We start from the raw sequence: 22,500 nt of genomic DNA on the forward strand, positions 1-22,500 counted from the left end.
CAAAACATCTTGGAAGTCCCCCTGGTTTAGAATAGGCCAGTTGGTACTTGTTTTGGTTCCCAATGATAATCCCCTTTAAATCTTAACGTTGTAGAGAGTAAATGAGTTGGTCTTGTTTACTTGCCGGACTGTGTACTGCTTTTCCCCTTTCTCAGAAGTGCAAATCAGTAATGTGCCTGTAAAGATTGGGACTCCTTGAGCTCATTATAAAGTTCCAGTTAGACTCTGAGAGTTGAACCCAAGCATAGGCAAAAGGTTTATCTCATAAGTTCATTGTAGGCAGACTGTTGTGTAAAGAACAGACCATTTAGTATCAACATTTGGGGTATCCTGGCATGCATTTGCTGTCAGTTACTGAACTGGATAAAAAGCAAGAATTGTTTTCTACATTTTTTCCTAAAGTTATTCTTGTGGTGGATGAAACTTGTGCCGTACGAAAGGCATTTTTTCCTTTGACCTTTGTAAGGAATAAAGACCAAATTGAAAGTGGTGGCAAAAGTGCCTCTTTCAAGGAAGACACTCCACTTGTGCAGTAATTTTCCTGGCTGTAATCAATCTTTGTAATTTAAATTTCATTAGATAAACACAAAGGTGCCTTGCGTGAAGGCCAGAATATTAAGAGTTTGGATTATGTGTCATTTAAACTTTTTGTTAAAAAAAAGATTGTACTGTGATTTAACATTTAAAAAAAATGTTTGTACTTCTCAATTTTACTTCAACTGACATCAGCAATGTTGTGGAGTTCCTCTACTCCCCGCTTCACCTTCCTAGACACCTGCCTGATTTCCTTTTTAGACCAGGGCCCTTTAGGTAGGGAGATGCTTACACACAAACCTGAATGCTTATAGTACCTGTAAAGGAAATTGGGGTGACCTCGTACAGAACTATCCTGACAACCGTTTTATTTTAATTTTTTTTTTATGCCCTACCTAACAGTCCTGCCCAGTTTACAACAGGCATTACACATGCACATAACTTTGGACTGTTGCCATTGGTGTTCCAGTTATTACTAGTAATTGATCCTTGGCTGTGAACACTGTTTTCTCCCATGGAGTACATGAGCTGGTAAAAATGGTGCTCAGCCTACCCCTTTGACAGGACTCTTCAGGTACTGTTGGCTAATCAATCCCAAGATGTTTTGGTTGTGTTCGCAGTCGGGGCTGCATTCCTGTATGTCGTGGAGTCGGTTTCCCCCTGTTTTTGTGCTCTATGACTGCATTAGAATCGTGGTTTGTTATTAGTGGCTGTCAGAACTACAATACTGGCATGGTTTTTTTTTCCCATCACTTTTTCTCCTTGTATTCCCCTCCCCATTTAGTCAGACATGGTTTTTGTAAGCTTGTTGGTGTCAGCACAATGTTTTTAACTGCATGTGTGTTTAATGTAAGCAAAGTGATTTTGCATATTCTTGGAACAAGAGGTGAAAATCAGGGTTGGGCTTTAACTATTCAAAGCTGCAATCTTTAAAATTTCAGACTGTCCCTTCCCTGTGTTCTTGCAGCATATAAACGTGGTCTGCTCTTCTAATTCATTGGTCACTGACAGTTTTCTGAACTAGTAGGGCAAGTGACACAAGCCTGTTTGTTACTGGAATAAAAACGATTCGCTGACCAGAAGTGAGAGCATTTACAAGTTCTATGCAACTCTTCCCAGGCATTTATATAAAGATTCCTCACAGAATTTAACTCTTCAGTAAGAAATTTCACTCATTTTACTTTTTTCTGCAGACAAATTTATATCCTGTGACTCCTTGCTGAGGGTAGTAATGTGAGACTTGAACAGAAAAAAAAACTTGAACATTCATGGTGTGTGGCAAGGAAACACATTGGTATGAAAACCCTGAAAAGTACCAAATGATTTTTGGGCTCTAACACCTAGGTCATGATATATGGAGAAAAGTAACTGTTGGAGATAAAGTTACTACATTAGTGGGGTGAGGATTTTCTTTAGCTATCCTGGCTCATGAATGAGTTTTGACAAAATAGTTGTGGTTTCTCATTATATCTAATTATATTTTTTGGGCAAGTCTGTTTACTGAGCTGAAATGCTCAGGAGTCTAAATCTCACCTCAGGATGTGAAACGAAAAGGGTGTGACTGCAGAATGCATTTAAGATATAGTGATGTAATCTGTAATTCAGAAAGTGTTGGAGGAAAATCTGGCCTACAGTCGTAATATGCCTGTGCCATTTAATCATAACATAAACAGCATTTCAGAAGCTAATACTTGCTTCTCGTGCCGCAAAACACAGATGAACTGAACGGAGGTACTGACACAGATGTTGCATATTCTTGAAACTGTAAGAGCTGGCTGGTATGTAAACAGGAGCCACAAAGTTCGTGTTTGGGAATGCAACAATTATCAGTTGTTCGTAGTTGCTTTTAGTTATGGATACTGACGTCTGTTTTCCATGGAACTAGCAGGCAAATCAGACGGCACATGGACAACAGTTAAGCAATCCCATTTACAAAACTCTATCCCTGAGCCATTTGCATAATTTTAGGTTGTCTGGATCAAACTTAAGATTTCCAAGCTCGTTTATCTAAGGCATGTGACCAAATTTCAAATTGCACTCCTCAACCAGATAATGGAAATCCCCCGGGAAGTGTGTGATGCGGATCTGAAATTTAGCAGGCATCAAAGTTACATTGTTTAATAAGGTAGACCCCGATTGTAGTGATAAAATATTTCACACAGTTGTGCTGCATATATGCAGTGTTTGACCCTTAAGATGTCACATCCCTTAAATAGGTACTCCTCTGAACATCCCTTCCTTCACAAAATGTTGCAGATTATTTTTTTATTTTTATCCTTAAGTGGTGTGGACAGTCATGAGTACAAGGTATTGCTTGAGTTTGCAACTTACTCCTGCTATCCATTTGATTCTTCCCAGATTGTTGATGCTTCCTGAAACCTGAGCTTGAGCCTTATGTTATGGGGCTATGTATCAAGCTTCATTCTCTGATCCTTTGATGATCATTTGTTTTCCTCCCATTATCTTCTCCCACCAGAGAGGTGGTGGGTATGCATTGCTGTCATGGTGTGGATACAAACTTCCACACTTGGCACTTCCTTGGTACATATTTATTGGCTTTTATATCTGGCACAAACCACTGTATCCCATTACTACAACCAGCTCTCCAGAACATATATAGAGTTAAAAATGCTGGCAGCAGGTGGACAACCTGTCTTACCCACTTGTTGGTAACTAGCACCCACAGCTGCCCCTCTGGCCCCATCTTTAGTCCACTTATATTTTTGCTTTTGATTGCTGTTTGTCTGTTCTGCGACAACATTCCACTGGCTTTTCTGAAAAATAGTATTTCTCATATCCGAGTAGAAGTTTTTGAATATTTGAGATCATGTTCCATTCCTTTTCCTTTGCTTGACTGATCTCATTCTTTAGAAGTCCTTGGAATAGTTTTGTGGACTGAATTCACTGAGTCTCTGCTGTCTTTTCTTACCACTAAGAGTACATAGCCAGTGTAACTAGTTAATAATCAAGTTTTCCTTTTTCTGACCCTCTGACATCTTGCATGTCTGTCATCCTCTGCCAGTTAAGTTGCCTTCTGTACACCAAGGGCAGGTCTTGAGTTGAGTCTTTCAGCTTTTCCCGGTTAGGGGTCGCCACAGCGGAACTCCGGTCCGCTAATGATTGGCAGTAGATTTTTACGTGCAGAGTTGCCGGCCCTGATGCACAACCTTCAACGAAGGTACGCCCATTCACGCATGTCTCCACACAGAAGACGCTCTAGCTGAGAATCGACAGGACAATGTCTTATTGTGAGGTGACAATGCTACTGCAACCCCACCACCGCAGTTACAATGCCAAAATCATTCTGCTGATATGTCCAAGTGCTAGACAGACTGGGCAAGATTTATGGGAAAGCTTGGATGTAAATGTGATGCGTTAATAGTTTGTTATTAATTTCAGTAAATATGCTCAAAATTGGTAAGAATTCATGCCAGAAAAGTGAAAAAAATGATGTTAATGATCCAAGATGCTTTCTTTTATTGCTTCTCAGGGGAATGGTGTGTGTGGCCCTTTTTGGAATTGGTGCAGAGGTTGTGTACCCGCCCCCGTGTGCAGTTTTGCTTCGCTTGTCAATATGTTCTCTAGAAATGGAAAACAGTACAGTATTTGAGCTCTGACCTTGCCCACACTGTAGAATCTGGGTATGCATCTCGTTATTTCTGGAGTCTGTCCTGAGAAATATAACCTGTTGTCCTCTGGACTGTGGCTGTTTTCTTCTTGCTCTGTTCCTGATGACTTTTTTGCCAGCTGTGATAATTCCTGGTAAGTTTTAATCCCTATTCAGAAGTTTTTACATTGAATGTCCTAAAGCCCATATACTGTACCAGAGACCTTGCTCACTTGGAAGGCACAGCATTTCTCATTGGTGAACCTTCAATGCCTTCTTTCAGTCCACCCTCCTCGTCTTTGTGTACAGTATGTCACTTTTATGAACAAATTGAAGAGTTCAGCCCTAGTGTAGATCCCTGTAGCTCATCACCACCACATCTGACAGTGAATTCTCTCACTGTTTAACTTCTGGGTTCTTCTCTCCAGCCACATATTTAGCTGTCCATCCATTTTATAATCAACTGCCACTTTACTTCCTTGTCTAATATTCTCTGGAATGGTGTTGAGCTAAAGGGTTTCCTGAAGCCCAGGTGTATGGCATCAGACTGATTCCCCACATCTAATTACTCTGTTAATACCACATATGCTAACCTGGTATATGTAGACTTCAGCCATCTGAGGTATAAATGAATGGTGTTTTTGTAATGTGCTGACATATGACCTGCACAGATTTGTGATCACTTCCATGTACAAGTGATTATAAGTGTGCTTTGGCGTAGGTTTGTGCATAGTTTAAGGTTACATGGTGCAGTGAATAGTGTTGTCTCCTCACAGCAAGAGGCTGTCCGGTTCCGTTTTAAGCTGGAATACCTTCTATGTGGAGTTTGCATGTCCTCCCTGTGTTTGTGTAGGTTTCTTCTGTGTGCTCCTATTCCCTCCTACATTCCAAAGGCATGCAGTAGGTGGATTGGACACTCTAAATTGGCCATAGGTTTGTGTGTGAGTGCATGATATGGAAGAACAGCCACAGCAGGGTTAGCCACCTGCCAGTGTGAACCTTGGATTTAGAAGACTCTCTGACCCCATGTGCAAAAATAGGAAAAAGGGGTTGTGGGTGGATGGATGGGCTCTGCTTTTAGCCTTTATGAATAATGTTTTAAATGTTTAATTTGTACAGTATTTCGTTCTGGTTTATTGCAAATGTGTAGACCATTTTGCGTCCTAACTTGTGCTGTTCTGGTTCGTATGCATTTTTTCCATTCTGTTTTATTGCCCTTTCATTACTCTGTATATTTCCTAGATGTGAATTTCATTACCTCAATGACTATTGTATTTTGCTTCCATCTTTCTATTTCTACAGGCATGTAATACACTTCATACAGTAGTTTTGGTCATGCCCCCCCAATCAGTAATCCACTTTTTGAGTACTGCTTGTTATAACTGATGCTTCTCAAACTGTTACTACAGTAGAGAGTCGATTTTATCCAAACGTCAGTCATCCAACAACAGCCTTCCAAGGTTTGGGTAGGAAAAATAAATTCTGAATTTGTAAACATTATATTTATTCGCTTGTGCGTGTTTTTTGAGCTTGTACTACAATATTATACTGTACCATTTTGTACTTGCAGTAAATTTGTTTAATTTTTCTTTAATGTTAAACATATTTTAGAAGTTTTTTATCCGGTTCAATTATATGTTTGATTATCCAAACTGCCCTAGGTCCCAATTAGTTCAGGTAATTGACTCACTATTGTAGATGTCATGTTCTCTGCTCTGTTCTCATGTTGAGTACATTTTCTGGGTAGTGTATTACCCGTTAAATCCCTTCAAATAATCGGATTTTTGTCTCTCATCACCATGGTTAGTTTTTCCTACAGATGATCAAATTCGGACAATTTGGTCATTATTGCTACATTTCACTAGATGTGGATTGAATGTAATCCCATCCTCATGCACTGTCTGGGTTTCTTAAAGGTGGTTTAATGTGTTGTAAGACTTTAACATGGACTGGAGCCACTGACATATTGGCATTCGTTGTAGACAAGGTTGTGTAACATAGTATCCCTTTTCTGTCTGTTACAGACTGGCTATTGCTGCATTGGACAAAATAGCCTGCAGCTGCTTGTAAATTGGTCTGTTTTCTACTCATTATGTTGAAAACATTTGATGCTATACTGTTGTATTATTTAGTTAACTGTGTTATGCATATTCCTGTAAGTTATGCAAGTAAGTTATGCATATTCCTGTAAGTTTCTCTTTTCTCCAAATCCAAAGCTGAAATTGATGATCAAATCAAGCCACCCATCTGGATCTTAATAGAAGAAATAAAATGAAAGGTAGATGTGTTGCAGCTTATGAGGTGCACCACCTATCCAAATCGTATACCAGCATATTGCTTACTGAAAATGTTGCTTATTGTACCCCATGTGTGGCATGTTTGTCAATATGGCCCCTTTGGTTCCTTCCAACATGCTTTCATTAGGTGAGTTGGTGTTCTCCAAATTGTTTGTAGGTGGATGGGGGTGGGGTACTTTCATTTGCACCTTCTGTAGTGAACGGATGCCCTGTCCGGATAAGTCTAATGCGTTGCACCCATTCGCTACCAAGATAGGCTTTGGTGTTCTGTGACCCTATGAGAGGCTAAAATAGGTTATCAGAATTAATGAATGTAAGAAAACATGGCAGTTTCAGAATAGTTTTAAGTAGTTCTAAGTGTTAAGCTCGACTGCTGTCTGGAAGCTGCAGAAGATATTTCATCCCTTCCTTACACTTCCCTGCCTTTAAATAAAGATCACCCACTGTTTGGCAGTTAAGTCTGCTTTGTTTTAGTTGCAGTACAGCTTTGTGTTGACCACTTTTTGCACAGCAAAATATTCTTGTTTTACTGATGTGGGAATGGTGGTTGCAAAATCACAGTCTATAGGCTGTGAGAATCTTAAGTATCTCTTATGTGAAGTGATTCCCTTTGTGACGCCTTGCTTTAATGAATATTGGAAACTGAATGTTCTAAGAACCACATAAAAGTGTGATGAAAACAGCATTAGTATGGTGCAATGAATAAGTGCAGCTAAGTTATGTTAAGATGATTGGGAATTTTCTTGGGTATAGGCTTACTCTACAGTACGCTTACATGTCCTTAGCTAGTTGTGTAACTGTGTTGCACATTGAAAGGGGGGGGGGAGGACAAGTGCCTGTCCCTCTCCTTTGCATAGCACTATGAATTAGTTTGTGAGGCCTGTTACAAAGTGTAAACGAAAGCTGTGTGACTGCTAACACAGTGATCACTCTCCCCATTGTTTCACTGTACCCAGCGAAGGTGGTAGAGGTACATTCTGCATATAAAATATGATGGGCTGAAGGGGATTAGTAGATGTCCTTAGTAACAGACTCGTCCCAGGGTCACATCAACATGATTTAAATGTGCTGCTTTGGTAACATCTGCTGCTGGAGGGGAGTAGTAATATCTTGTGATATATATTGTAACATCACTGATAAATGCATTCTTTTGTGCTTCTGTTGCCCTTTTCACTTTCTCCTTAAAGTATTTTCGAAGTTGGAGAACTGGGTTAGTTGAATTCTGAAGAGATGTGAACAGTGCTTTTGTACAGTACATAGTAAATGCCTTTAAAGTGTGCATCTCTCTTTCGTTCATGCACTATGAAAGATTACTGACCATTAAATTTCTTCAGTGTCTTTTCTTCCACTGGGTGGTATGATAAACTGTATGCCTCATGATGCAAGTACTTTTTTTACTCTCTGCTTGAAATGAGGTCTAGGTTTTCTGTACTATCATCCTTTGGGGCATCGGCAAGCCTTTGTAATGGCTGAATAGACTGGGGAGGCTGTCATTTTGTCACAGATTTCTTTCAGCAGTGCTGTTTGTATGCAGTCATTAAGTAAATGCAATACTAATGCCCAGATAAGGACCAGAGCTCTAATTCCTCTCTCCTAAGTAATTCAGTGATCACTAGTCCTTCCTGTTGCTGAAAATATTAGAGGTTATCCTCTTTCAAGTCTTGTTAGCTGAGCACTGCCTTTAATTTTATCATGCGAGTTGGCTTCATGATGCAGAGGGGTGGAGGCTGGAGACCTTGGTGACCCCAGATTGTAGTAGTGTGCCATTACACCGTTGGAGCAGGCAAGGACTGTGGGTGTGGAAACGAAGAGTTTAAATGCTAGTTCCCCCCTTTGTGGGTGGAGGCCAAAAGTGTTTTTCTTTGCTACAGCCATTATTAGAGACCGGGGATTGTGGCTCCGTAGATCTACAGCAAAGGAAGCATGTGGACCACATTAACATCCTTGCACTCTGTACTAGATGGTTGATTTAAGGGTAGAAATCCATTTAAGAAATCTTTAGGGACCCACTTAGTATGAGTGCTGTACCAGAATATCTGTCTTCTCTCTGTCTTGCTGTAAAGTCTGAGGAAGAGTAGGGGGGCATAACATGCGGTGGACTTTTTGGTGGAAGAGAGCAACCAAAGTATAAACAAATGTTGACATTTGAGCATTCAGTTTTATATTGGCCCTTGTGAGTCCTCCATGCCCGTCTGTTAATTTGCTAAGTAGTGGCCATATTATGAAAAGACTGCGGTGGTGATGCTGCGGTAGTGTTGTCGCCTCATAGCAAGATGTTGTCCCGTTAGATTCTCAGCTAGAGCGTCTTCTGTGTGGAGGCATACGTGAATGGGGCATGCCTTCATTGAAGGTTGTGCGTCAGGGCTGGTAACCTGGTACGTAAAAATCCACTACCAATCATTAGCGGACCGGAGTTCCGCTGTGGCGACCCCTAACTGGGAAAAGCCGAAAGACACAAACAAGCTCCATATTATGAAACATAAAAGTCTCGGGAGCTAGTAGAAGTATTTGTGTGAGCATGCATTTTAAACAAGCCTGCATTTAAAACTATTTGCATTTTATTTTCTCTAGGACATGGTATCTTGGCAGATTGTTGTTTACTCCCAAGGTATAAAAGCAGTTCAAAGTACTGTTTTTTGAATGTTGAATGTGCTACAGTACCGGATGTTTTTAGACTTCTGCACCAGAGTTACAAGAGGGCACACTTCTCACCTATCCCTATTTTTGCACAATGTCCAGATTTTTGCCTCCTATTTTGGCCTTTTTCATAAAATTTGTGGTTTTCTGGCAAATCACTGAGGATTGACGTCCCTAAATAAGGGCATACATTTGAGGTTTACACTTCAAATCCATCAGAAAATGTGTACCAACACAAATCTTGTTGTTCTAGCAACTTTCTAAGTTTATAAGAGCAATTAAAATTGTCCACATTTATGTACATTTGTCCCGACCCCCCCCCCCCATTATTTTAAGCTTTGTCCAGATTTCTTGTGCTAAGAGGTTGAGAGGTATGTTGAAGTAGCTAGAGGGAGAAGAGCAAGTGCCATGGCCTTGCACATGCACAACCAATAGCCATCAGTTTCCTATACTGAAATTGTGTAAGAGAAATCTTGCTTCTGGGAGGGAGGTGTAATTTTTTTACTAGTGAAATGACATGTACAGTGGATTCCAAGGCCTTTGTAAAAGTGCCTGTTCTTTGTTTTACACATCACTGGACTATCCGTAAACTTAAATGACTTGTCCAGTTTCACACTATTGCACATTAAGATTATAAAAGATTCAGACATGTCAGACGTATATAACCCATTCACAACTCCATACTCTCTGCCTAGTGCTTGTACTAGCACTTGACATATAGGACACCCTGGGTATTATGACTTTAGGGATGAAGCAAGAGCTCCTGTCTGACTAATCTGGGTTTACACAGGTTGTTAGAGGAACTAATGCCTCCTGTGTTGTACATTTTATACAAGATTGGACAGTCTAAATTGGCCCTATGTGTGTGTGCCTTCTGTGGAAGGTTGGGCACCAAGCTAGCAACTAGACACCATAAAAATCCACTGCCAGTCATTCTGCAGACCATTATTCTGCTGTGGGGACCCCCTAAATGAGAAAAGCCGAAAGGAGAAGATAATAATCTATAGTAGATAAAGCAATGTGCATCCCTCCTTAAGAGGTGTAGTTCAGCTGATGTAAATGGAAGTTTTCAGGGGGTTGCATGTTCTTAGTAGTTTGATTTGTTAATTCTTTTGCTAGCCAAGTAGAGTTTACGTACATGGAAAATGAGGGTTACGGTAATATGTTTTGATACTTTGCTGATACAGTGCTATTTTCTATGGTGGTATTCATACATATGTACCTAGAAAGAAGTACTATAAAGCGGGGCTAAATTGTTACAGCATTGAGGCTGAATTTCATTTCTGCTTTTTCCTTTGCAGATTGCTCAGAAGTATGACCCTCAGAAAGAAGCCGAACTCAGGGTATGGATTGAAGACATTACTAGAATGGAAATTGGTGACAACTTCCAGCTAGGCTTGAAAGATGGAGTCATTCTGTGCGAGTGAGTAGAGTTTTAAATTTGAATAATATACTGTGGCTAATATTCCCATTCTTACCCGACAGCTCATATTGTCGTTTGCCATTATACTTCATTGTCAAGTGTTTTGTAGATTCTGGCATAAGGCAAATTACCTGTATTCTAGAATTGTTATCTTTATCAAGACACCTTTCCGTATGTGGTTGTCCTTTGAATTTCTTTCGTTAGTACAAAAAAAAAATGAGCAGGGTTGATGCATGTTTTCATGTTGTTCCTGTGCTGACTTGGCTTTGCCTTGACATTCAAGCTTGTAATAATCTATAAACCGGGGTCACTGAAGGATGTGGCTCACTAAAGTGAATGATGCTGTAGGAGTGAAATATAAATGCCTCATAACATGTAAATAAAGGTGACAGTTGACTCAGCAGACACTTTTTTGTTGAATAACTATCGTGTCTGAGTAGCAATTTATAACAGATTTGATAGTAGACTCTTCATCACCTGTTTCATGCCCTCATTCCTTTATTAATGTGGGATACACCCACTTTGAGGGATGCACAGAAGCAGATTAGAAATGTTGATAACCCGAAAAAACGAAGAAATACTTTAAGTAAATCCTTAAGGTGCATTACTCTGCTTTATAAACCAACTGTTTAGCATTGTAGCTGAAGGTACTGTAGCTGCCTGTGAACTCGTTGCATGCTTCTATTAAGCTACAGCACTTGGCAGCTGGGAAGTGATTCATAAACATTCTTATCGTTTGTACAGTTCTTGTTGCAGTAACATGCTATGTATAGTTTTAGTGCATAACATATTTTAAGTGTATTTGTAATGTATCAACTCATCCTGCACCCTCCACCAAGTAACTGTGGCTGCAGCTATTTTTTCAAGATCTGGTCAATGTTAACTCTTCAGGACAGTGCTGTAGTGCTATTAAGCAAAAAAATGTAGGCCGTATATAAAAATAGAATATACCAGCTTGGTATATTGAGAAGCTGTTGACTGTTGCTATGTTTGAACTGTTTTTTTTTAGGGGACAATGGGGGGATGGTTGCAGTGGAAGGAAGAACTGTAGTTTATTTAGAGTGAGATGACTGGTCATGCAGGGAGGTGCTTACCGTGTCTTTATTAATTATTGGTACCGTCAAACAAAAAAGTTGCAGTTGAGAGCTTGATATGCTTTGTCGTATTTCCCAGGACCACACTCTGGCCCCTTTTAGCAAAGGTGATATTCCCCAAAGCTTGACATAGTCATCTCTGCAGCAACCCTCAGGCTTTTACCTCATAAGATCCCAGTTACTCATCCCAAACTGAGAAATAAAGGGTGATTGTACAGGTTTGACAAGCACATGATTGCATTCTCCCCCTTTCTGCTAAGGGTGATGAACTGACACACAACATATCTTCAAAGGGAGTTGGATCAAGTTATGCATATGATGGAGGAACTACCAGCTGGGTCATGTAAGTCTGTGATGGGTCCCAGTTCACAACCTCTAGCAAAACAGCAAATTACTTGGTACACTTTATTTATAATGCATCTTATAATAGAGAAGGTAAAACATGGGAAGTAATTTAGGCAGCTTAACCAAGAAAGCCCTTAGTGTATCTTAGTTTACACTATTAAGTTTGGTGAAGTCATACTGTGAAACGTTTGGCTCAGAATTGATGGATTTTAAGACTTTTTATCTTGGTATCATTCACGGGGTCTCCTTTTATGGGTTCACTTCTCTTCTGTGATCATGTAAATGGGCATCTACAGAATATGAAGGAACAGGACAAGATCCTTAGTGATGGGAGAGAAATGTCTGTTACACCATCCATATAGTCAAACACAGAGGAGTTGATTGTGACATTGTGTCTGAAAGCAGCACCAAGAAGGGAACCCTATTACGTCAAGTCAGTAGGGCAACTAGGGTAAGGTCACCTACAAAGAGGTTGTGGTATCTGCTGCTGACTAGGAGGCTATTATCCCGGGTGGGGGGGGGGTGCTGCCGACTAGGAGGCTGTGGTCAGTCCAGGGGTGTTCAGCAGCACTTATGAAAGTCTTCCACACTGTGCAACTCTGGAGGTAATTGGGATGCTGACTGAGCTCCACCTTTTGCAGTGGTCAAAAAAGCACAACTGGAGTGGTAACATGATGCAAAATGCTGTTCCTGTTCTCTACTCACCCTGCAATGTCCTTGCCAGATGTGTCAGAAATCTACAGCAAAGCGAGGTCCACAACTTACTTTAAAAAACAGAAAACAGCCATCTAAGAAGTCCTACCATCTTGGAATGGAAAAGGATTTTTGCTCCAGATTCTTTTTTGGTGCCAAAGAAAACAAAGGACCTGAGACCAATGTTCAGCATCTGTGTGGCTTAATATTTTTATAAAGAAATATAGTAATTGGTCTATGTAAAAAAAAAAAAATTTACCTTGCTTGTTAGAGGACCAAATATGATATTTTGACATTGGGGATACCTACCTACACACAGGAGTCCCTGTAGTTCTACACTTCAGGGTCTGGAGCCAGTTCAGCTCAGGATTCTGTCCTTTGGTGCCTTCACACCTCCCCACGGTATTCTTCCTGGTGGTGGTTGCAGGCAGTCTCAGCTGCTCAGAAGCAATATATATTTGCCTGTATGTGGGTTAGCAAGCTCCTTGCTATAGCCTTCTTGGATGAGCTTGCTTAACACCAGTAGTATCTGATCAGATTATTTCGATCTCGTGAGTTGAAGTCCAGTGACGCAAAAAGCTACACTTGCAACATTTTTGCCTTGGCCACCAGTATTTGGGGAGTCTCTTCAAGAGAGAGAGATTTTTTTTCACTTTTTCAAGGCAATCTTGCTTCCCCCCCAGCTTATTAGTAGAATCCTGCTTCACAGTTGGTGGACATAATGGCAGCATTTAGTTTTGTGATGCCCAGGTTGCACATGAGAACACTGCTGCAGTTGCTGTGCATACATTTAGAACAGAATGGACAGGCCCTTTCCCAAAACGGATGTATTGCCAAGACCTTCAAATACCAGCTTGTATGGTGGCTTAACTCTGAAAAATGTTATGGGCAAACTCTTACAAGTACATGCCCCCAAGAACACAATTTGTCATCTGACCTAGGGTGTGGGGAATGTTGTTAAGGCCAGACTGTGGATTGTCCTTGGATACTGGCAAGAAACAAACTAATCAGCATCCTTGGGCTACGGGTGGTATGAATCTGACTGAAAGCCTTTCAGGGCAGTCTCCCACAGATGGTCATCATAGTCCACTTAGACAATGTGGCAGTGGTATTATACATCAAACAAAAGGGGAGGTGCACTCCTAACCCTTTGACAGAGAAATTTGCACACAAAAGTGGGCTATAGACAGTTCTTGGTTGTGGTGCATATTCCAAGAAAAATAAAACTTTCATGGGCCAACCAAGCTCAGCACCTGCTTCATCCTTCCTCGAGAAGGGTCATTGGGCCAAAACGTAGGTTGTAGCTGATTTGGGACAGCTAGGCAAGTCACTTCCTAATGGCTCAAGCATATAGTGACACCAGAAGTTCCCTCTTCTTCCAGAACCTGTGAGGAAAGCTTTAGTGTAACGATGGCTACAGAGCCTTCTATACATCTTTTCAGAAACCTGATAAATATCTAAAGTCATCCAGAATGCATTGGCCTATCTGGAGAAATTATCGCATCCCCCTTTTAACCTTGTTAAACCTGATGCCCACTTCTGATATCCATGTGGGTAGAACATTGCAGCTCCTACTGGTAAAAAATTTTTTTCAGAACCTCTAAGGTAAACTAATCTGGATCTTAACACCCCAAAATGGTTTACCTGGCATTTCCCAAAAATGCTATCCGTAATCTGAGATCCCCAGTAAAACCTACACAGTCAAATGGATGCTTCTCTATGGTGGCATCAGAACATTGTCTAGAAACCAAGAAGACATTCTTTGCAGTCCTGGAATATCTTGTAGAGTTTGACAAATGCCTTTTTTTTTCTTTTTCAATTAAGACCCACTTGACAGCAATCTCAAACTTAGTCTGCTTCAGTGTCCTTGCTGAAGGTCGGAAAGACCTTCTTTGGAAGTGTTCTTGTGTACAAGGCCACCAGTAAGGGATCTTTTCCTAGCATGAGCTCATTGCTTTATCTAGGTGAAAACTGCAGTTTGAACCAGAAGCCTCAGCTGATATTTATTCCTTTCAGAGGAAGACTGACATTCTCCAAGTTCAAATTATAGCTGCTAAGAACAGTGGCTCAGTCTTTCAGTCAGACCAACACATTTAGTCTTCCATGAAGAGAATGCTAGTCCTCCGACCCAGCATTCATGCTCAGAATGGCCCCTGAATCTAACCGGATAGGTAATCAACTTTTTGGCATTCCTATCCTCTCAACTCCAGCAAAAGTGAACACTTAACCATTGCATGGGCATTCATAGGTAACTGTGCTTTACCTAGGTAGGATGAAATCCTTGAAGACTGACCAGTTAATTTCCTGTACCCTCCAAAAGAAAAGGGTCAAGGCATCCAAGATAACACCTCATGTAATTTTAATATACTGTATAAATTTTTTCATGTGAAAAAAATCGAACCCCTACCAACTACTACAAAATCCTGTCCTAGCAGAACTTGTTACCAGGGTGGTGGCATTTAAATGGAGTGCTGCGGTGGACATTCTTCTGCAATGTGGTGGATTTTGCTAAACACCTTTTTGAGTGTGGTGTAAACTAGACATTACTTTTAGAACACAGTCATCTTTTGGGGCTGTTGTGGTCAAAGGAATGTCCTCATGCTCAGGACCACCCAGAAGGTTTCACTACAGGATCTGTTCTTTTGGTTACTGAAGACGTAATGACAACCTGTATGAAGTACAGTCATCTTTGGTAACATTTTTCCACACTCCCTTCCCTTCTACTGGGTTAGTAGGCTTTACTCTTTTCCTGTGCTGTTTTCTGTGTCCCATTTGGGTGAAACTGTTGGACAAAAACACTTGCTTGTGGTCCTCCAGATGAACTGAAGAGCAGGGCAGAGATGCATGTTGGGATTGAGTGAAGGATCCAGTTGACCAGAGCAGGCTTTTGTCACCTGCAGCATATATTTTTGGTGGTTACAAAAGACAGGTTTTATTATTTTTATGTCAAGTAAATAACTTTAGTTACCAGGCTGGTAGAATAAAATTTTAAAGGTTTGTTTACAGAAGGTATTGAGAGGGAACTGAGGGGTTTAGAAAATATTTTTGATTATGGTTAATTAGGTTTTGATAGTAATTTGGCCAGAGGAGACTGTTTACTCCAACCTAATTAATTATGGTAAAGGGCAGTGGTGCTCTGTGCTTGCATCATGCCTCTTTTCAGATGGTAGCAGTGTTGCAACTTGAATAACCTGCATTCCACAGAGTTGAGGGAATGAGTTTTCTCACAGCTGATGTCAAGGCAACACCCTAGTGAGCCACAGATTTACAGTAACAGGTGATCTCATAGCCACTCCCTTCATAACTGATGTCAGAGTCGTTGACTAATGCTTGCAGGAGTGGTGGTGAAGAACTGCTGTTGCCTAAGAGAATGGGGAGATGATATAAATTACCTCACACTAACTGATGTAAAAGACTTGTTGCTGAGTCAGTGTGCTATTGAATACCTTTAGCAGTTCAGAGGATTTTCTCAACCAACCATGCTCTTAGCTAAAAGCTACATAGCTATGTTTTATTCATTTTAGCTTCTGGAGCCATTGATCATAGGGAAGAGTCTGACACTGTTGCTTTAGTTTTATTCCTTTTTTTTTTTTTTTCCCCTTCTTCCTCCCTTTTATAGTAGCAAGACTCTGGCAGTCGTACATTTTCCAGATAACATGTGTAGGAGGTGGGTAATACTGCAGTAATGTAGCTAGTTTCAACCAATGGTTGCTACAAATACAAAATACACGTTGATTAAATTTTAGGTTATAATGTTTTATATAAATCATATAAATTGGTTCTCAAAATTTAACAAAGTTCATACAATAATTCATTAATACTCCAGCTTTCCTTTTCATATATATATATAATTTGTACTGATTCAGCTTCCCATTTCTGGTATGGTATTACAATGCAGTATTGTAAACAAAATTTCAAACAAATTGTCCATATCACCATCCCAGATTTTCTGATAATTTACAGCTAAAATTTTATTAAAGCAGTATGGTAGGTTATCACAAGGAGATCCACGGTGGGTAGAGGAGATGTGGAAATATCACATGGATCCTTGACTGCAAGTTGGTTGATTGGGGAGGGGCAGAGACTTTCCTCCTGATCCACCCATACCAATTTATGTACAAAATAATTTGTATAAGTTTTATTTATTTATTTGCAATTTGTTTACCAGGATAGTCCATTGGGGCACAAGGAACCCATTTTCAATGGAGTCCTGGGGAGAAAAGCTGCATTACAAGTATAATAAGTTTCAGAATTAGAAGATTACAGGATAATAATTTTTAAAATTTTACAAAACCGGTTATCAGACATTAGGAAGAGAATACATGGTAATAACAGTTACAATAAATTAGCCTGAGAGACTTTCCGTTATAAACGAGTTAAGGTAGTAAAAACAAGAATGCCAATTCCTTCTGGAGATTATGGGCTAAAGGAGGTTATTAGTAGATATGTTTTGGTATTAGGATGTTAAGTAGGAAGAGAGCTATTAGTAGATATGTTAGGTAGTGAGATAATTATAGTAAGACGTTCTACAGGATGAGAGCAAGAGCATTCCCATTGTGAGATTAGGTGTGAGTGAAGTAGAGTTTTAAAGAAAGAGAGACAGTTAGTGGTGCAGATAAGAGGTGAGAGAGTTCCAGTGACATGCTAAGCAGAAGAATAGAAGATGTTTGCCTGGAGGGTGGGCAGGTTTATGTAGCTTGATTAAATTTTGGAAGTTAGATTGGCGGCATCTGTTTGGACGATGCATTTGGAAGGTAGAGGCAAGGGAGGGACAGAAGGGCAAAACATACTTGTATCCAACTTATCCAAGCACACACAATTAAGATAATTGGGGAGTTCAAGCCAATTCAGTTGGTGCAGGGAGATGCAGTGATGGGTATTGGATTGGTGGCTAGCTGCAAATTTTGAGATTTTATAGTAACAGGAGGAGAGTTATGATTTGAGGAAGGTTTGCAGGTTGGTAAGGATAGAGGCACCATACAGGAGGGAAGGGATGAGGTGAGGTATGTATTGGCAAGAATGACTCTGGTGGAGGGAGAGATGAAATGGTTGGGGTGATAAAGCATACAGAGTTTCTGGTGTGTTTTTTTTAATATTTACCTGAATATGGTTATCAAACTTTAGTTGGTAATCTATTCCTAACAGTTTAGTAGTGGAGACAGTTTCAAGAGTGTTATTTTGGCTGGTGATAGAGTTTTGTCTAGGGTGATGCTTTTAGAGGGTGAGAATATAATTAGTTTGGTCATGGATGCGTTTAGTACTAGGTGGTTATCCAGCATCCATTGTTCTGTAGAGGAGAAGGCATCTTGGGTTAATTTTGCTAAGGAAGAGGTGGAAGTTGCCGAACAGATAATTGTCGAGTCATCTGCATATTGGATGAGGTTAGCATTAGAGATGGCGTGGTGAAAGTCATTAATGAATAGTAGGGGCCCTAGAATTGAGCCTTGGAGCACGCCTGTGGGAGTGTTTAGGAATGGTGAAGTAGCTTTTTGGGAGTGTTTAGGAATGGTGAAGTAGCTTTTTTTCCCACTTACCTATCAAATAGGCAACAAAGCAGTTAACTGGTGAACCAGTTAATAGAGGAGTGGGAAAGGTTTAGCTTAGAGAGCTTAGTAAGGAGAAGTTTGAGAGATGGTGTCGAAGGCCTTGGAGAGGTGTAGGAGGAATGTGGATACAAAATGACCAGTGTCACAGGCTTTGTTTATGGCTCCTAGGAAGGAGAGAAGAGCGGTGGTGGTGCTATGGCCTGGCCAGAATCCATGTTGGATGGGAGTAAGAAGGTTATTTATTGGATAAGGTAAGAGTTGTAATTAGAGGCACTTTTTTCAAGAAGTTTTGAAATAGGGGATAGAATAGCGATGGGATGGAAGTTTGAGATTTCATTATTGTTACCACCTTTATGTAGTGGAATTTATATAGGCCTTTTTCCAGAGCTGGGGGACCTGGATTTCTGAAATCAATTTATTGGGATGCAGATGGGGAAGGCAATGGCTTCTGCGGCTGACTTAAGGAAGTAGGATGGTATTTCATCAGGAGCATTAGAGCAAGATTTCAATTTTAGAAGTTTTTTTATGGCAGAGATGGGAATGGGATTCATGGAAAAGGGTGCAGGTTGGGAGCTAGAGATACAGGAGGAGAAGGGGATGTGATGAGGTTGTTGTGGGGGATCATGGTTATCAGTGAATGAAGATGTTAGTTTGGAAATAGATTCAAAGAAGAATGTGTTGACTTGAGTAGCTAAATCTGAGTCCGAGGCATTTGGGTCGGGGCAAGGGTTTTCTTTTTTGCCTGGGTTAAGAGGAGATTCCATCCCAGAATTTTTTTAGGGTTATTGTTGTTGTAGGCTTGGAGAGTGGAAAAATAGGCTTTGCGGTCTTGAGTTTATAAGTCTTTTTTACTTTGTTGCGAAGTGTTTTGTATTCGTTGAAGGAAGTAGTAGTTTTTGTTTTATGGCAGTGTTTCCAAGTTTTATCACGAAAATGCATGGTGGCTAGGGTATTCTTAGTTAGCCAAGGGACAGAGTTACTTTTAGTGAGTTTTGTTTTCCAGGGAGTGAAGGAGTCTAGCAGGTTTAAGAAGGTTTCGGTAAAGTGGATAACAGCATTTTCCAGGGGTAAAGTTATGAGTGGGTTCCAGTTAATAATAATCTTTAGTGCATCAGAGAATGCATTGGGGTTAGTTTTTTAGGTACCGAGAAGAGGTATTTGTGTGAGACCATTGTAGTAGGGTGCGAAGTTTTTCACCTAGAGGGTCTGAAAGGGTACCACTATTGGAGAAGTAGTGATGATGGGAAACTAGGATCCAATCTAGGGTACTGCCGCACGAGAAGTCTTTGGAAGGTCTGGTTATGGAGTTAATCAGTTGAGTGAAGTTATAAAGATTTATATTTAGTAGGAGATTGAATTGTGTCACAGTTAGTTAATATGAACATCCCCCAGGATTATAGTTTTGTTAGTGATACTGGTTGAGAGCCAGGAGGGAATGTCCTCTAGGATTGATGCATTGTCTCCGGGAGGGATATAGAGGGTGGTAGTACAGATGATTTTGTGCTTGGTTACCTGAAGAAGGGATAGAAGTAATTCAGCATTACCAAATTTGGGGATAGGTTTGGAGTAGGGGATCACTGAGAGGGATGAGGAGTAGAGAAGAGCTACACCACCTCCTTTTTTTATGTGTTCTGTCATTTCTGATAACACAGTAGTTGGGTGTAGTTAATTCAGAGTTTGTGTGATTTAAGCCAAGTTTCAGAGATGGAAAGAATGTCAGGTTTGTTATGGAGAAGCCAGGCATGGAGGTTAGGGATTTTATTACACATGCTTTGAGCATTCAGTGCTGTGAAGTGTAGGGACCTACCAGCTGAGTGGGGAGGAAGGGATAGGGAAAACGAGATATGTGAAGGAGAGCGGCCTGGGTTTGGGTGCATGTCCCCAGATGTAAGGATAGAGGTAGAATAGAGAACGTGGGAGAAGAGATATTTAGATTGTTTAGAGTATGGTTTCAAGGTTGTGTAGGTAGATGAGATGGGGCATTTATTGTCCGGAGTAGTGTTTTTGTGGTTGGGTACGAGTTTATAGGTGAAGAGCATAATGTTTTTGAGGGAGTAGAGGTTAGGGGAAATGGAGATAGTGTGTGCTTTTGAAGAGGATGAGATAGTTGAGTGAAATGAGGGAGTATGATTGGTGTATAGAGGTATGGTAAGATAGTATAAGTAGGATAAGGGGATAAGAATGAGTGCTGGAGTTGGGACACAGACTAGTTTGCCAGGCATGGTGTATAAATGTGGAGGAATTCGAGGGGTCAGTTTAAGCTGGGAAGGTGTTGGGAAAGTAGAAGTGTGGTTGTAATAGTGTGAGGGGGTGGAGTAGATGTAAGGTTTGGATTGGAAGGAGTGATGAAGTAATTATGGGTGGGAAGGGTAGGTTAATTTGTTAGTGGAGGAAAAGGGTGTTGTCTAGTAAGTATGCGTAGAGGTGCTGGGGCCAGGTGAGATATGGGAGTTAGGGTAGGGGAGTGGAGTGAGCCCAAAGTGTGAACGGAGCTGGTAGAGTCAAGGAGAGGATGTTGCCTACCATAAACAGTCAGTGGAATAGGGTGTAGGCAGTGAGCATGCAAGCCAGTTAAGATTATACTGGGAGCCAACTATGGGCTTATTTAGAGCGAAGAGCCAAGTATTGCGAGAAATATCAGAAAAGCTTAGTTTTGAACACAGGTTAGTGCCATTTGGAGGATAGGGGTAAAAACTGGCAAGGTAATACTGCCATCTAGTGGCAAAGATAGTTGTAATTAATGAAGCAAAAGAGGAGAAAAAGTGGGGGCTACAGGGGAAATGAAGACTGCAGCAGGCTGCTAGGGACGCCCTAGGGGCACTACACAAGGGTTAAGTAAAAAAAGTACAGATGCAATAATAGAGAATTCACATACACTTGTAGGTCTTGAGAAGCAGCATGCTAAGCTGATTTAGGTACTGCTTTGTTGTGTCCTGGTAGTCTTTATGTCCGAGATGGTGAATCTGGGTGAATTATGATGATAAACACCTTGGAGTGAGGGACGCAAGGCTTCGTAAGCAACGGGCGACACTAGCAGCCTACAGCAGGGCAGGACAGGTATGGCTGTGGAATACCTTTTTCAAAATTGAAAGGCAATAAGAGCAGTAGGTCTTTTCAAAAAGTGTTTGTGTGTGTGTATACATACAGATGTGCATGCGTATGTAGTTAAGTAAATGAGTGTGCATAAATATGTAGAGATTGCTTATTGGGAAAAGTATGGTAAGGATGGAGCTGCCAGATGAGAGGAAAAGAGGAAGGCCTAAGATAAGGTTTATGGATGTGATAAGAGAGGACATGCAGGTGTTTGGTGTGACAGAACAAGATGCAGAGGACAGGAAGAAATGGAAATGGATGATCACTGTAGTGACCCGTAATGGGAACAGCTGAAAGAAAAAGATGATGCTTATTTGCATTTCTGTAGCGTGGGATTCCATAGTTCACTTGTGAGCTTCATGCTGAAGATAAAAATTGGATTGCAGTTTGTACTGCTTGTTCCATTTGTTGACAGAAGGTGTGGGATAGGGTTTAGAAAGCAGTAAACCCACTACCTGAAGATGGATGACAGTGCTGCATAACCTTTGCATATTAGAGTCATAGTGCTTGTGCCTCTGGGGATTTGTCTGTTGGGTGGGCAGGAGGAGACTTGATGGTCATTGAGGGGTAGGTGCAAAAAAAATAGAAAATCCATTACTTTGCGGTATGGCATGTACAGATGCTGTTGTGCATAATGAAATTAAAGTACCAGTAATGTTACCTCTATGCATTTAGAGCCAGGAAAGTATAGCACCTTTGAAAATGAGCCATTTTACTCGCAGAAAAATGTTCATCCACTTTATGTGCTGACTTCTAAACTGATTAGCAGAAATGCATAGAAAGGAGTTGGAAAATTTTTGAAAGGCAATAAGACCAATAGGTCTTTCAAAAAGTTTGTGTGTATACATACAGGTGTGCATACATATGTAGTTAAGTAAATGAGTGTGCATAATATAAAAGATTGTGAATCATAGCCGTGTTATGTATTTGAGACATGGATGGCAAGAAGTTCACCTGAACAGTGAAACGCAAGGGTAGTCTTTGTATTGTATGTTGTGATCATAGCTGGTTATGATAAGAGAGAGAGACCATTCTTTGTGCATACAACGTTATGAGCTCCATGTACTACAGGAACATTGTTTACTGTCTTTCAAAGTGTTTGAAATCTTGATTGAATGCATATTAGCATAGTAGTATAACATGCACAGTGAAAGAAGAGCAGTGTAAAGAGTGCTGTCAATCACAAGACCAGTGATACAGGGGTAAGGGATTTTCACTTTTCTCAGTATTG

The 22,500-nt window shown here is 40.6% G+C and overlaps 1 protein-coding gene across 1 annotated transcript in view; it reads left to right on the top strand.

Annotated features, from left to right (window-relative positions):
- CNN2 (calponin 2) overlaps positions 1-22,500 on the top strand; it is a 285,521-nt gene that overhangs the window by 81,539 nt on the left and 181,482 nt on the right. Inside the window, exon 2 of the mRNA XM_044053818.1 lies at positions 10,377-10,498. Within this exon, the coding sequence (XP_043909753.1) occupies positions 10,377-10,498 (122 nt within the window). The remainder of the gene's footprint in view (positions 1-10,376; positions 10,499-22,500) is intronic.

Source organism: Protopterus annectens, chromosome 13.part0 (assembly GCF_019279795.1).
Source record: "Protopterus annectens isolate FY-2018-M chromosome 13.part0, PAN1.0, whole genome shotgun sequence".
Lineage (NCBI taxonomy): Eukaryota > Metazoa > Chordata > Ceratodontiformes > Protopteridae > Protopterus > Protopterus annectens.